Raw genomic sequence first — 16,586 nt, forward strand, 5'->3', positions numbered from 1 at the left:
CGAGTTGTTAAAGCAGTTAAGCTTCTGTAGTCTCAATCAGACTGTTTAATTGCTTTAAGAAATGCGGGTTAAGAAGAGAGAGTATATTTTTAAGTATACCTACTCATAAGAAAAGCAGCTGTGCCCAGTTACTTTCTGTACTCTTCCGACCATTTGTCATCTGTTTACAGGGTAACAGAAGTGACAGCACAACAAATGATAAGCGCCTATCAAAAGGTCTAGATGATTGCCACCAGAGATAAGACGGCATTCAATTGGATGCAGCACCAGGCAGCATCCCAATTGAAAGATTGCCTGTGCCTCAGTCGAGCTTCGAAGCTCAGCGAAAGAGCAGCTAAAATATAAATATTCGTATATTCGTATCACTTTTCGGGCGAAGCGCTATCAGTGGAGAAAAAAAAAACATATTTAAAATATATATTATATACATATATATAAACTATATATAGGAAATAAATTGAAGAAATGATTGGGAGAGCTTGGAGCCTGGCTCTGTCGCTTCTCGTCTTGAACGTAAGCAAATACATATACACATATGCATATATTTACTAATTGATATGAATTAGTTTGGCCTATTGAATCGGAAGTCTGCTCCACTGATCTATAGTATCTATTGTTTCTAAAATTCCCCCAATAACATTTTCTTATTGCGTCTTTCTAGCTAGCTGAAACGATCGCTTATCATCAGCCCGGCAGCTATAATGTTGGGCAGTCCGGGTTATCAGCAACGACTCAAGCTCAAGACCAGGTGGCTTGTCCGTCCCATTTTCGAGGATTAAAACCGTATGAGCACGATTGCCATCGGTTCATCAACTGTGCTGAGGGTCGTCCAGTTATACAAACCTGCGGACCGGGCACGGCATTTAATGCCGTCATACAAACATGTGATCACCAGAGTCAAGTGTCCTGCGAGGGTCAGCCTGGTCGCTCGGCGCGACTGCTGGAGCGTCCTTTAGAGCCGCGATGTGAGCCTGGCTTCAGTGGGCTACAGCCACATCCCAGTGATTGCACGAAGTTTCTCAACTGCGCCAACGGACAGACTTTTATTCAGAACTGTGGACCTGGCACGGCATTCAGTCCAACTCAGCTGGTCTGCGACTACAAGCACAAAGTGAATTGTGGAGCAGCGTCAGGTCAAGGTGAGTTCGAGTTTTAGTTTTGCAAAGAGCGTTCCCCAACTAACACAAGCCCAGGTGAAGTGAAAGGTACCTCGGTTAGCCTTGAATGTCCAGCGGGTGCTCGCGGTCCAGTTCCCTATCCCAACGACCAATCGAAGTACATCATTTGTGAAACAGGTGTGCATCCACGATTGGAGCAATGCCTGCCAGGTTGGGTATTCAATACTCATAGCTTGACCTGTTCTGTGAGTGGGGCTTCATCTGCCTCAGCCGATTATTCTTGTAAGTTGAAGTCCACGTATATTATATGTTTCGTGCCCTGCTTTGCTTAGTCCATACGCTTCTCATTTGGGGATCCGTTCTCATCCTTTGCTTTTCATACGCTTCCAGTAGCTTGTTTGCTTGTCTTGCCTATAATCCTAATGAATCCTCTCAGCTGCCGTTCGGTTCAGTGGACTACTTTGTCCGGAAGGCGTCGACGGCCTGTTTGTTCATCCGTTTGATCAAACCAAGTTCCTCAACTGCAAGGCGGGAAAGATTGCTGTCCAGAGTTGCTCTCCTGGTCAGGTCTTTAGCATATCGAAGGGATACTGCCAACCTAAGACGCAGCTGCCATACACAGATTATGTGGCCTACTTTGTCTCTCAGATAAGCATCGAATATTGTAAGTTTTCTTTCTTCATAAGCTCTTCATAGCTTCAGAGCCTTGTGTTTCTTCAGCTCTGATGCTCACTAGCTGTCCGGCGGGAACGGATGGTGTTCATCTCTATCCCTACGATGCGGGCAAATATATTCGCTGTACAGCAGGAGAGCTTTCAATCATAAGTTGTGGAGCAGACCTAGCTTACAGCTTCATTAAGAGTGCTTGTCGTCCAAGTCGACAAGTGACTCGAAGCGAAAGAGTCAAGTTCTTTTCAGAGCTCAGTTTTCAGGGAGGCAGCTATAGCTATACAGATAGCCAGGCATTTCAATCTGCATTGAAATCGTGTCCAGCTGACCTTCGTGGCAACTACGCCTATCCCTTCCATGCAGGCCATTTCGTTCTTTGCCAGAATGGTCTACTGCAGGTCGTGTCCTGTCCAGCGGGCTCTGTTTATAGTCTATCTACAAAGAGATGTTCGGCTCGCCAGCAGCTCTCCCCCCACGATTTTCTGGATTATGCTTACATAAACATTCAACTCTCTAGTAAGATCTAGATCACGTGTGATCTTGTTCTCGTGATTATTATTACTTTTTCTCCTTAGCTAACTTCATGCAAGACCTCACAACTGTTACCTGCCCTGCAAATGCTCAGGGTTACTATCTTCATCCTTTCGACTGTACCAAATACATAAGTTGCCAAGATCAACAGACCTCGATTGAGAGCTGTAAAAGGGGCGAAGTCTTCAGTATCTCTCGTAGACTTTGTGTGGCCAGAGATCAATTAGTAGCTCCCTATGATCGAGTAGAGTATCTAACGGATACGCAACACGAGTTCAACCAGGAAAATCTGGCTCATCAGGGTCGCGAGCTCCAGACAAATGCACAGCCTACCAATGGTAATGAAGAAGTGGTCTGTCCCGCTGGAGCTAGTGGAGTTCAACCCCATCCATACGACTGTACCAAATTCCTGAATTGCGCCAATGGGCAGACTTTTATTCAGGACTGTGGACCTGGAACAGCCTTCAGTCCATCTCTATTAGTCTGTGACTACAAAGATAAGGTGGACTGTGGACAAGGTTACTTGTATACCGGTCAAAGCAGGAAGAACTACGGTGGTGGTGTCACCGGCGCATTTGAGGGACATCAAGGTGGGTCATCAACCGGAGTATCAAATGAATCCACAAGTGGGTCATCAACCGGACTAAGTTGCCCAATCGGAGCTCGGGGTAACGTTTTCTATCCTCACGATCCCTCAAAGTATATTTTATGTGGAATTGGCGTGGAACCACGTTTGGAGCAATGTCCACATGGCGAGATATTTGATAGGCACAGTTTGATCTGCACTCCCACTGGAAGCTCTTCTGCTCACACAGATTTCACTTGTAAGTTATACTCTATTCCATATACGACTCGCTTTGCTTAGTTCATACGCTTCTCATTTTGGGGTTTCGGTCTCATCTTTTGCTCTTCATGCGCTTGCAGTTGTTAGATCCCTTAATTGTCTTGTAATCGTAATGAATCGTCTTAGCTGCTGCCCGACTCAGAGATCTACTCTGTCCAGGAGGTGTCGAGGGTCTGTTTGCTCATCCGTTCGATCAAACCAAGTTCCTCAACTGCAAGGCGGGAAAGATCGCTGTCCAGAGTTGTATTCTTGGCAATGTCTTTAGTATATCAAAGGGATATTGCCAACCCAAGACACAGCTGGTATACACAGATTATGTGTCCTACATTGTCTCTCAGATAAGCAACGAATATTGTAAGCGCCATTCCATTCTTAGCGCCTCAAATATTCAGAGTATTACTTCCCTCAGCTCTGATGCTTACCCGTTGTCCGGAGGGCACAGATGGTCTTCATCTCTATCCGTACGATGCGGGCAAATATGTTCGCTGTGCTGCAGGGGGAGAGCTCTCTATTCTGAATTGTGGAGAGAGCATGGCTTATAGCTTTGTTCAACGAGCTTGTCGTCCAAAGGGTCAAGTGACACTAGCCGAAAGGGTAAAGTTCTTTTCAGAGCAAAGTTTCCAGGAGGGAAGTTATAGCTACACAGATAGTCAGGCATTCCAATCTGCACTGAAATCGTGTCCAGTTAACCTTCGCGGTAACTACGCCTATCCCTTCCATGCGGGCCATTACGTGCTTTGCCAGAATGGTCTACTGCAGGTGGAGTCCTGTCCAGCGGGTTCTGTTTATAGTCTATCTACAAGGAGATGTTCTGCTCGCCAGCAGCTCTCCTCCCATGACTACCTGGACTATGCTTACATTAGTGGTCAGCTTTCTAGTAAGATCTCTAAGATTATTTTTCCTCTTCCGTGCAATCCTTATTGGTTTTCCCTTCTCAGCTAACTTTATGCAAGACCTCACAACTGTTACGTGTCCCGCAAATGCTCAGGGTTACTATCTTCATCCGTTTGACTGCACCAAGTATTTGAACTGTCGCGATCAGCAGACTTCCATTGAGAGCTGTGAACGGGGAGAGGTCTTCAGTATTTCTCGAAGACTTTGTGTGGCCAGGGATCAACTGGTGGCTCCTTACGATCGAGTGGACTATCTGACAGAGACGCAGCATGAGTTTTACCAAGGCAATCAAATAAATCACGAGGGTCGCGAATTGCAAACTAATGAGCAGACCGGCTATGTTAATGGATATATAAACTGTCCACCTGGAGCTAGTGGACTCCGGGCGCATCCGTATGACTGCATTAAATTCCTAAACTGCGCTAATGGACAGACATTTATTCAGAGCTGTGAACCTGGAAAAGCGTTCAATGCAGCAAATGGAATTTGTGATTTCATTGAGCAAGTCGATTGCTCGGGCAGGACTAAGGAAACACTGCCTCCATCTAACCTCATTTACAATCCAAATGCTATTTCTGCCACTGCGGGTTCGTATCGTTTGGTTTGTCCCGATCAGGTCTATGGCCTTTTTGCACATCCCTTTGATGCTCGGAGCTATATATATTGCTCGGAAGGACACACAACCATCAGGCAGTGTCCGGGCAGTGAGGTGTTTAGTCTCTCGCGTAGCTATTGCCTGCAAGGAGAGCTTGTGCCCGTTACGGATCGTGTGGCCTTTAACTATGCAGAGGAGCATTTGGAATGTGAGTTTGGTGATTTGGAAATCATTAAGAAGACTGCTGATGATCTTCTTCCCCTAGCAGTCGTTAGCTGTCCGCGGGGTGCTGTGGGCAATTACGCTTATCCCTTCGACTGCACTCAATACTTGAGCTGTGGAGAGGGCCTGACGCGTTTGCAGAGCTGTCCCAATGGTCTACATTTCAGCCTATCCCTTCGTCGCTGCCAGCCTGTGGAGCAAGTGCAGCGCTCTGATCGCGTTTACTTGCTGAGTGAGCTGCGTATATTCTACGAATGGTGGCAGCAGATGCATCGTCTAGGCAAAAGCTCTACGATAATTTGTCCCTATGGTTTGATCGGCAACTTTCAGCATCCAACGCAGCCAACCAAATATATCAACTGCGCAGCTCAAAGTGCACAGGCATTCATTTACAGTTGCCCTGTGGGTCAGGTATTCAGTGTGTCACACCGCCTGTGTGTGCCAGACAGTGAGGTGCCCGAGTACGATCGCTGTAGCTACCATCAGGACTCCTCCAGTTGGATAGATCTGCGCTATGGTTACTAACAATCAGTTCCTTCAAATCTATTTTACAAAATTTTAATTTTAAATCTTAACTCTTACAGACAATCGTGAGTCGAAGGCCTATGTGCAGCCCAGTCATGGATCTGCTGATCAATTTGCCAGTGGATCGGGCGTTAAGACAACTGTTACGGCCAGTGGCAATCGCTGGAGTAATATGAACATGGATCGCCCAGCAGGCATAGGCTTTGGCCAGCCCCAGTCTAATGGCTGGTCGGGCCAAGGCAGCTTCTATCAGCAACAGGCGCCCGCACAGAGCGTGCTCTATGTGGAGGGTTCATTGCTGCCCAATCGTAACTATCCACCAACTACTCCAAATGCTATATATAAAGCACCACTTGCGCCCATGTCGCCCAACACAGGCAACGTGGAGGCAGTTGCGCCATCGCCACGACAGAATTTTAGTCGCTCGCAGAGGCCACATAGACCCTACAGTCCTACTCTACCTGGACAGCGACCTCTAGATCTAGATGACTATCAACCGGGGCCATATGGTGAAAGGCGTGAGGATCAGCTGCCTAGTGAAACGCGTCGCGATCAGTTCCATCTACCCTCCAATCACAAACCCACTCCTCACATACAACCCAATCCAATACCGGGTCAGCGACCCTTAGACCTTGAGTACGAGCCCGATGAACAGGATAGAGCGTCTGCTGATCCGTCCCTCCCTTCAAATCACAGTCCTTCTTCTCATGGCTCGCCCCATCCGGTGGCCGATGAATCAAATTTATTTGGTGGTTTGCAACCGCCTACTCCTCCACCTCAAACCCCTGGCCTTAAGCCAATTTATTCACGGCCAAACAGCTCACCAGGTCAACGACCCTTAGACCTTGATTATAATCCAACTCCAAGACAGCCTTCCACTGGATTTAATCCAAGCCACCTACATCCGATCTCGCATACTCCGGCCTTACCAGGACAGCGACCAATAGATCTAGACTATATACCCGATTCGGATTCGGATACTGCAACAACTGTTGATGAACCGTATCCTACTTATCGTGATGCTCCCGCTCGCGTCCCTACTGCCATCCCTGCCAACCACAGTCCCACTTATCGTGGCCAGCCCCAGCCTGTGGATGATGAATCGAATCTCTATGGTGGCTTACAGCCACCCACACGATCTAACTTACCAGAGTCCACAACGATTCCAACCCCTAGCACGACTCGTTCGAATTTGCGCACGTTCCCTATCTACCCACCTGTGTTCAATGCCACACCTGCCCTTCGTCCACACTATAGTCCATCCTACGCAGGTGTTGCGCACTCCCACAATACCTCCTGGCAGAAGGTGCCACCGCGTAACCAAGTGCCCGATCTCTTCAATGATCAGGATGAGTATGACGAGGCAGATTTTGGTGATGAGACAACTAGCACCACTGAGAGGAGTGCTTTAAAGCCACCTCCGTTCAGCCACAATTTTTACAATCCAACACAAAGTGCTGCGGTCTCCCCACCATCCAGGGATGCTCTTAACGAAGCGTTGCGTCTGATGTTACGTCCCTATTTCAATCATAGTGGGAATGTTAAGGCAGATTCAGTCCATCTCGCTGAATCGGCCATCGCTTCAGCTATAATCAAACCACCGACTAGCACCACGACCCAAAGAACTACCCTTGGGGTTAGACATACGCCCGACGATGACGTTGAAATGATTGTGGCTGGCGAGCAGGCGAGCCTGGACATTGACTCTGACGATCCCTCTGTTGTTCCAGATGCTGGTGAAACGGCGCGTACTGAACAGACCCTAAATCCCACTACTTACGCCTCCCGATATGACACCACTGACTTTCAACGTGGCACGCGACGAGTGGACATCATCGACAGCAGTACAAATGCAAATCTAAATCCAAATCCTCAATCAAATACGAACAATTGGCACAGTCGTGAATTCCATAGACGCCATCCAAATATGCCAGATCCTTTCGAGAAACCGCAACACCATCATCACCACCCACACCACCAGCATCACGGTCCTCATCACCACCAGCACAGCCCCTCCTACCATGCTAGACATCCCAATCTACCCAATCCTTTCAATCCCACCAACAAGGAGCCTCAGCCTACGCCCAGAACAGAATTTGAGTCTGAGCCGAATCAAGACACAGACCCTGACACGGATTTTGAAGAAGGGGACTTTCTGCCTAATCCAAATGCAGAAGTCACCACACCGCCAACATCCCAAATTCATCTGCGTAGCGGATTTTCTGACGAGCCTTGCGAGTTTGACTGCGGTGGGGGCAAGTGTGTAAAGCAATCGCAGGTCTGCGATGGAGTCAATAACTGTGGCAATCGAAGGGATGAGAGCCAGTGCGAACATCTAGGGTACCAGGTGCGATTGACAGGTGGTGAAAGTCCACATATGGGACGCATTGAAGTCAAAGGTGAGTAGGATTGAAACTTAGCTTAGAAACAATACCTATCCATGGGGCATTTTCCCATATCTAAGTATTCAACCAGAGGGTAGTTTTCTAAATGTATACAATCACAAAAGATGTCTCTGAATTTAGCCAAGAATCCAACCACAAGGGAAATTAAAGCTAGCCAAGTATTTAACCCTAATTTAATTCTATGAATTTAGCGAAGAATCCAACCGAAAGGGATATCCTTAAAGCAAAATTTTAAATAAGTCAAGTATTCAACCACAAGGCTTAGGCAAGAGGTTTATCCAAGGCAAGAGGTTTATCCATAACTCTAGCCAAGTATTGAACCATTTGAATTATCCCCAAGCCGTGCCAAGTATTCAATCACTTTTGTTTTACAGTAAATGGTCAATGGGGCTACGTTTGCGATGATAAATTTGGTCTACCCGATGCTGATGTCGTTTGCCGTGAGCTGGGTTACAAGATGGGCGCTTCGGAAGTGCGTGGCAATTCGTATTACGAGCCCACCGAGCGCAACTTCAACTATGTGATGGATAAGCTCGAATGTCGGGGCAATGAGACGAAGTTGAAGGATTGCGATTTTATGGGCTGGGGCGTGCACAACTGTGCCGTTGACGAGGTGGTGGGCGTGGTGTGTAAAGTGCCAGTGCTAAAGTGTCCCAATAATTCGTGGCTCTGCCAGGCCTCCAAGGAGTGCATACCACCTGCCTTTGTCTGCGACAATACGGTGGACTGTGCGGACAAGTCGGATGAGAGCGATGCTGTTTGTAAGGTAAACAGAGCTCATCTATGACTGATAGTTCGGGTATAAATCATTGGCATTTTACAGGCACCCATTGAGTACCGTTTGGAGGGCGGACGCAGCTCGCTTGAAGGTCGCTTGGAGGTGAAGTACCACGGCGTCTGGGGCAGCGTTTGCGATGATGATTTCAATGTGCGGGCAGCGCAGGTGGCTTGCAATAGCCTCGGCTACTATGGAGAAGCAGTAAGTGGGAGGCAGCCCTACTAGAGTTACCTTAAGTCAATCCCTGAACTCACTCTCTTTCTCTTTCTCTCTCTCTTAGAAAATCGAGAAAAACATATTCGGCCCAGGCAGCGGACCCATCTGGCTTGATCAAGTGATGTGCCAGGGCAATGAGACGAGCATCGACCTGTGTCGCCACTGGAACTGGGGTGAACACAACTGCAATCATACGGAGGATGTGAGTCTGCGCTGCACTGCGGGCCCGCCGCCGAGACAGGCACGCCAACGCATTCGGCTGCAAGCCTTAAGTAAGGATAAGTCCGCCGGTCCGGCCAGCAACATTAGCCTGTCCGATATCGGCCTCTGGGAGAGATCGAGCAAGGCGCTGCGCACACCAAGACGTTGCGGCATCTTCAAGGACGATCTGTTCGATGAGTTCCTGCATCCCGAGCAGCGTGTGGTGCAGGGCAATGTGGCACGTCGCGGCCGTCATCCGTGGCAGGCGACGATAAGGACACGTGGGCGTGGTGGCATCTCCAGCCACTGGTGTGGTGCCGTGGTCATCTCCAAGAGGCATCTGCTAACAGCCGCCCATTGCGTCTACGGACATCCGAAGGGCGCGTACTTTGTGCGCGTGGGCGATCACTACGCCAACATAGCGGAGCACTCGGAGGTGGACTCGTTCATCGAGACTTGGTATACACACGAGCAGTTCCGCCAGCCCACCCACATGAATAACGACATTGCTCTGGTGGTTCTCAAGACACCATTGAAATTTAACGATTACGTGCAGCCCATCTGCCTGCCAGAGCCTGGTGCTCCCTTGCTCGAGAATCGCACCTGCACTATCTCCGGCTGGGGCTCCATTAAATCGGGCGTGTCCAGTGAGTAACTCGCTCTATCCGTTTCCCTCTTCGTTAGGGTATTCATCGGGCATATTCTCTTGCAGCTCCTTCTCAAGAACTGAGAGCTGCGCAGTTGCCCATTTTGGCGGATACGACGTGCAAGCAAATGAATGTCTATGGCGATGCTATGACTGAGGGTAAGTGATTGAGTGATTGAGCGAGTTATGGAGTGAGTGATGGAATGAATGACTTGGACAAATTTCTTTGCTGATTGATAACCGACATTTTAATCTATTTAGGCATGTTCTGCGCCGGCTCCATGGACGCAAGTGTCGACGCCTGCGAGGGTGACTCTGGCGGTCCACTTGTCTGCTCTGATGAGGGTAAATCCATAGTGAGCTTAGATCAGTGTAGTTCTTTAGGAATCCAATTTTCTTTCTAGATGGCGAAACTCTGTATGGCATCATATCTTGGGGTCAGCACTGCGGCTATCAGAATCGTCCCGGTGTCTATGTGCGCGTCTGTCACTATGTTGATTGGATCTACGAGAAGATCAACCAAAGCTTGCGCCGCTTGAAGTAGCACGCCGACTTCTTTAACTCAAGCGCCACTCCCAATCTCGAAAGTAAAGCGAATTATTTTTAGAGCAACACCTAAAAATAGGCAATGGAAATTGTCTTGTAAAGGGGTCGACAAGGGCACGCACGTAGGCTAAGCACACAGAATCAATGCTAATAAAACGCACAACAACAACCAGACAACTACAACAATAAAGATGCTCAGCAAATTTAATTCACATGTCGACTCATTCCACACACTTTTCAGCTCCCTTCCACGCTACTTTCTGCATTCATTGCCAGCCTTAAGCTGCTCTTTCTATATATTTACTCGGTTTTGTGGCTCAGCCAATTGAACGATCACACACATACTCTCACACGAACACATATAAACGCACTCTCAATTGTCGAAAGCTGTCGTTTACAAAAGGGGTTCCAGGGGCTTGGCACGTTCGTATTGTGCGGGTGCGAGTGATGCGCATTAAAAGCTCGACAATTAACTTAATTAACTAATGATCAACGCGAGCTACGCAACGTACTGAACGAAAGAGTGCAATTGCTCTAATATGTGCATCTCACTCACACTCTTGCCTCGCCATTTCTCGCCACTCGCCTTGCAATTGTTTTACTCTCTCGCTCAAACTCTCACTCTCTTTTGCTTGGAATGGACGAAATTCCAAGCAGCCTCTCTTTGCTAACGGCGGCTGAGCCGCTAAGCTTTTCTGGCAGTTGTGAGTGGCATTTCATAAAGCGCAGTCGTCGTTTGTTCTTTCTCTCCTTTCGCGGCTCAGCCTTACGCTTATCACACACACACGCATACACAGTGATAATAGCAATGTTATTGAAATCTGTTTTCTTTGTGATATTTGGTGTTTGTTGGTCGCATGCTCTTGCAAACAATTTGGATCATTATGTTTATGGATCAATGGACGGCACCACAAGCACAGAACGCATCAATGCGGCTGTGCGTTGCATTAATGTTAAGCCCCAAAGCTCAGTGGATCTGCAGCAGGTGAGCGTAAAGTAGAGCAGGAGAGAGTGAGTGAGACGAGAGATGTGAAATTCAAGATTTGCACTCATTACATTCTGCAAAATGGGCGTTGGTTCCGTTGAGGGCTGGAAATAAACAAAGTGAACCTTAATCCGTTTCCTATTTAGTCAACTAAGTTTATATTATTGAAATATGCGAATAGTTAATCCGTTGAGTTTGAAGTGCAGATAATTAAATAATATTTAAATATAAGTAAAACAAATTAGTATTTATTTTAATTAAGCACATACTCTCTGCTATTTATTTATATAAAATAACAAACAGATCAAGGTATATATTCTAACATAATATTTACTCCACTATATAAAAGACAAAAGGAAATTTTCATAATGAATCTAATTAGATTATAATTTCTTGAAATTCTTTCATAATTATTGCCTTGATGTTTATTCAAAATAACAAACTGTATTGAATAACTCGTTGGAAGTCTTTTGGTTGTTTTAGTAATCCAATTATGGCTGATTTGTGCTAATTAACCCTTTTGACTATATAGGGCATAAGTCAACGTTGTTTGCTGAGTGCTGTCCAGACGGTTCGTCTGTCTGGCAGTGGGTGACTCGCTTAGTCAGCGTTTCGTTCCCACTGTTCCACTGTCCGCATGCGGGCTGCTAATTGACAAGATTCACATGCAAAACGACATGCTCTATCGTATGTATATGTATTTACATGGGTATATATGTGTGCATGTGTGACATAGTTTATTGATTAAAATTAAATTATTGTAAATTTTGCTGACACACACAAATTAAAATGTCAACAGCTAATATGAAAGAGTCGCAAATGATTCGAAAAAAAAAAAAAAACAAGTAAGAAAGCTCTAGTCGAGATTGCTCGACTACGAGATCCCCTGAACCCTTCGGGCATCTGATATTCCATTAATTATTACACATACACAAACGCACTCGCACACACAGGCATACGCTCGCAGTAATAGTAGTAGTAGTAATTTAATAACTTTTTTATGGATGGACTACCTTCATGAATCTTAGAGATTATGATTATAACATACATAGAGTCTCTAGTATTTCAAATACGCCTTTCACAAATATGAGGGTGAGGGGGTGGACGTAAGGGTGGGGGTAAATTTTAACAAAAACCGAAATTATTAAAATTTAGAGATTCGAGCTCTAAATATGTTGGAGATATAATTTAAAACCTAATTTTCGATAAGGTTTTTTTTATCGATAAAACATTAAAGGAATGAGTTAGAGAATTTAAGCATATATGGAAAACATGCATATAAGTACACTTTATTTATACTTTCGATTCCATTACAGATAATGGGTCTCTGGTACGGCAGCGAAATCATAATGCACAGTCAAGATTTTCCGGGCGTGTACGAATATGATTCGTGCGTCATCATACATCTGACCGATGTTACTGATCAGGTGAGTTCAAATATTTTGTTTACGTTTCGCATATTTATTTACCTTTTCTTACAGGTGCAAGCCAGCTACAACAACAATTATGGCTACAATGGCTACTACAACAATCGCCAACAAAATCAGAATAATTATCGCACCCTAACTAGCACGCCCACATACCAGGAGCACGACAACGAATATAACCGTCGGGCGCAGCAGCAGAACATGAGGTATCTGCGTCTCGTGTGGAGCGAGCGAGACAACAATCTGGAGTACACATTCAACTACACGGCAAATGCGCCGAATGTCTGGTCGAATGTTGGCGATCAGCGCGGCAGTCTGGCCACCCTGAACTCCTACACACAGTTCACAGGCACCGTGCAGGTGGGCAAGGCGGTCAACGATCACCTGGTGTTGACCTTCTGCGGCAACGACGTGAAGAGCTCCATATACACCGTGGTGCTCACACGCAATCGTTTGGGCCTCAGCAATGAGGTGAGTCATAGTCTTAAGCATGGATAGTCTGGAGATGGAGTTAAGTTTGGTTAGCTGGCATAGCAATTGCTTTTATATTGGGCCTAATATACCAGGCTCTATGCTTTTTATATTACCTGAAAAAGGCTTGACTCTATGAATAGAGTATTTTACAGTTAAATTTGCTTACTTCTAGCTATAAATTACATCCATATTTCTCTCTATCCTTCGCTCTGTCTCTCTTTTCTTTCTCTCTCTCTTTCTAGGAGCTGCGCAGCGTCCACAACATGCTCTCCCGCCGTGGCCTCAGCACGGAGACCATTCGCAAGGTCTGCAGTGGCTCGGCTCGCCTGATCGTTGGTCTGCCGGCGCTCTTGCTGCTGCTGCTGTTGCCGCTGCTGGCCGGCAGAGGGCGTTGCCATTGAGTGGGGCCGTCTGGTGCACAGGAACCGCATTCCAGCCATACTCTATGTTAATTTATGCCTAATCGACTTACTTAAGCCACATGGAATACAGACCCAGCTCGATTAACCAATTCTCTCTAGTTTCGATGCCTTAATTGCTCTTGTCTTGTTCCAATTAAACTCAATTAGTTAGCTAACTAACCGCTTTGCCTGCCCTCTGCTCTTCTCTGCACTGCTCCGCTATCTGGACGTCGCGACGTCTAACTGTGTGTGGGCGTTAAGTGTGCTCTTAATTCAATCATCAAATCGTTACAAACATCGTTTTCTTCTAATTTTTGATTCCCACGTTACGGCCGTAAAGTAGGCAAGGAAAATGTCAAGAAAACAAACTGTTCTCGCTTTGTAGATAGGAATTTACTGCTTGCGAGGGTAGTGTGAAAAGTTTAGCATACACGAGGGTAGTCTCAAACATTTACCATATAACAAAAAGTATATCTATATATATTTGTATTTTATAAAATAAATTAAAAACATTAATTTCTTTTAACTATTTTTCTTTTCTGTTTTTTTTTTCTTTTATATAAAATCATTTTTGTTTCTCTTTTGTTTTTGTATTTCCTTCACTAGCGTCTACAATTTTCAAGAGTAACATCGTACATATAATGAGGCTGGATCTTAAGTAGATATTAATGTCTTAGGAGTTTATGATATATATATACGATATATATATCAATATCATCTAGCTGATTTCCATTGCCAAGTCCATTGAGTGCCTAAAGAAAGGAATTAAGGTAAGTACAGAGTATCACGTAGTCTGGCAATTGTCTAGCACATTGTTTAGATCTTAAGATATGTATTGGTTTCACTGGTTTTCAAGATTAAACTTATCAAAATGACCGAAAACCATGCCCTAGTAACAAGCTTTCGCCGTCAAATCTAATCAGAGATGGAAACAATTTTCGGCTTGGACATCTTGCGAGGTATATGATACATACACATATATATTTATATATGTATATGCCCAATATCTTATCGTTGGGCACACGCGTTTTAAGGCAATAGTCTGGCGAGTTTTATACTTGTTTTCGTTTGCTTTCTATTTATAATATTATTTTCCTTCCTTCGTTTTTTGGGGACTGTTCCGATTCGCTTATCACTTATCGCTCGATTATTGGCAGGTTCATTTTCGGCCAAAGATTCGTAAACAAGCGGCTACCTTCCATGTGGAAAGTTTTGGTTGAATTGATAGGCCCTTGCAGCACCAGGAGACAACGTGTCGACTCTTATCGGCCCACTGGGCCGCCTCCTACAAACCGAATGCGAACTCCCTGCGCTCAATGGGGTTCCACCCTTGAACTTCGAATGTTTTGCTGTTGTTATTGTTGCTCACTATTTATAATTTCATTTATTATTATTATTATTATTATTGTTGGCATTAAGCGCACGCTCTTTCTAGTTTTTTATGATTGCTTTTTTTTTTATTATTTACTTTTTTTTACAAATTGACTAAGCAGTTCACTTGAGCCCGCGACGCTCTGACTGCATTGATAAGGTAAATAAACAAAAACAAAGGCAACGTCACACGTAGACGGCTCATGAACAATAATTATACATGATGTCAACATAGATATACTTATGGCCTGAACACGCTCTGAACAGCTGCTCAAAATCGAGGGGGATATGAAGGAAGGCGGGAATGGAATGGAATATCTGCAAACGTCTTTGCTTAGTGGGCTAAAACTTTCCTACAATACTTGGTTGTTTATAGAAAATATGAGACCCTCTTGTAGCCAAAGTCTATAAGTCTAATTGATTAAGATCTACAGTGTGTACAGCTTGGAACTTCTGTTGTAAATTGATCTTGTAAGAGAAGACAAGAAGCACCTAGGACAGAGCTCTTAGCACAAATAGCTGGAGACAATGAACCTATGACAAAGGTCTTAAGGCATAGCTCTTCGGCCAAAGGTACTCAGATAACGGCACTTAAAGAAAGATCGTGGGATAAGGATAGTTAAATGAAGATTTATAGATAAAGATCATGAGTAAAAAACCTGTAGGAGAAGTTTTTGATAAGATAATTCAGAAGTGCCATTTAGTCTGCTAAATATTTAAGAGTTGGAGGTATCCGAATAAGGGAATCAGTAGACTAAATCAATAAGAGAACTTTAATCAGTCATAGTGGACCATAACTGAGGGCCTTGCTAAATAGACAATGAGACAAGAGTTGATAGGCCATGAAGGTATACGCTGAACTGCTATTAGATTATTATTACATAGATCAAGTATGCATATTATTTAATATATACTTCATATAATATACATGTGACAGATCAGTTTCCCATTTTAATTGAAACATCAGAATGTAAATCGAACTCACGATCAGTTGGCATGTTCAAGTAATCAGTAATTAGGTCGAAATAATCCTCTGATTAAAATCTGATACGTAGGCGTATCCGTTGATAGCCTGAAGCTGAACTGAAATGTTATTCAATAGACTGCTACACTTTAAGAGCAGGTCTCTGGATTCAATTGAAAAGCTGACTAACACCTGGTGACACCTGCTACATCTATGCAATATATGTATAGTTCCTACGTTACATGTTGATCAATTACTAATGATTAGGATTTGAGTAGGTCTATCGGTCTATAGGTATAGGAAAGAAGACAATCTAATGAGATAAAGGATAGGCAAATATATAAATAATGTCAAAGCTATTGAGGTATTTCAAAAAGTAAAGTTCTTGGTGTTGATTGATCAGTAGCTTAACAGTTCACTTAGCCTTAGTCCGTTATATAGAATCGTTAGAGTGTGAATGCAATCGATAGCATATATGTCAAGGATAGATGAATATCTGGCAATGTGTTTCATATAGAGCAGCTAAATGCTTAGACGATCATTGACAGACGAGCTGCATCAGCTCTCGAGAATTCACATGTCATTCACATCTCCGGGATCTTCGAGTCAGCCTTTGGCAATCGCGTGAATTGTCGCTTGGCGTAAATTATGTCAATTATGCGAGCTTTGCGTCAGTTGAGGCACAGATCTATATATATAGTATTTAGTCGATGACGACTTTGCACTTTGAGCTGCGCACATGGAAGTCAGAGCCAGAGCCAGAGCCAGAGCCGC

At 44.8% G+C, this 16,586-nt stretch overlaps 2 protein-coding genes across 5 annotated transcripts; both read left to right on the forward strand.

Moving 5' to 3' along the window:
• The first annotated feature begins 280 nt into the window (after positions 1 to 280).
• teq (Tequila) lies at positions 281 to 10,398 on the forward strand. Of its 4 annotated transcripts, XM_089467564.1 has the most exons (18): positions 281 to 513; positions 662 to 1,139; positions 1,194 to 1,400; positions 1,555 to 1,782; positions 1,839 to 2,303; positions 2,363 to 3,142; positions 3,289 to 3,516; positions 3,572 to 4,039; positions 4,101 to 4,859; positions 4,917 to 5,390; positions 5,458 to 5,706; positions 7,129 to 7,797; positions 8,178 to 8,569; positions 8,627 to 8,782; positions 8,862 to 9,645; positions 9,711 to 9,803; positions 9,906 to 9,989; positions 10,049 to 10,398. In XM_089467564.1, the coding sequence occupies exons 1-18, from the start codon at positions 466 to 468 to the stop codon at positions 10,186 to 10,188; spliced, it is 6,702 nt and encodes a 2,233-aa protein (XP_089323690.1). In that variant the 5' UTR covers positions 281 to 465; the 3' UTR covers positions 10,189 to 10,398. The 4 variants fall into 4 exon arrangements, with proteins under 4 accessions (XP_089323690.1, XP_089323688.1, XP_017860844.2 ...); XM_089467562.1 differs by having other exon boundaries at positions 282 to 513; positions 5,458 to 7,797; XM_018005355.2 differs by having other exon boundaries at positions 282 to 513; positions 4,920 to 5,390; positions 5,458 to 7,797.
• Positions 10,399 to 10,866: 468 nt separating this feature from the next.
• LOC108612752 (uncharacterized) lies at positions 10,867 to 14,003 on the forward strand. The gene is made up of 4 exons (XM_018005744.2): positions 10,867 to 11,175; positions 12,492 to 12,602; positions 12,657 to 13,073; positions 13,319 to 14,003. Exons 1-4 carry the CDS (start codon positions 10,999 to 11,001, stop codon positions 13,475 to 13,477), a joined length of 864 nt encoding a protein of 287 aa, XP_017861233.1. The 5' UTR covers positions 10,867 to 10,998; the 3' UTR covers positions 13,478 to 14,003.
• Positions 14,004 to 16,586: the final 2,583 nt, after the last annotated feature.

The sequence above is a fragment of the Drosophila arizonae genome, chromosome 4, assembly GCF_054131065.1.
Source record: "Drosophila arizonae isolate 15081-1271.41 chromosome 4, UAZ_ARI_1.0, whole genome shotgun sequence".
Classification (NCBI taxonomy): Eukaryota; Metazoa; Arthropoda; class Insecta; order Diptera; family Drosophilidae; genus Drosophila; species Drosophila arizonae.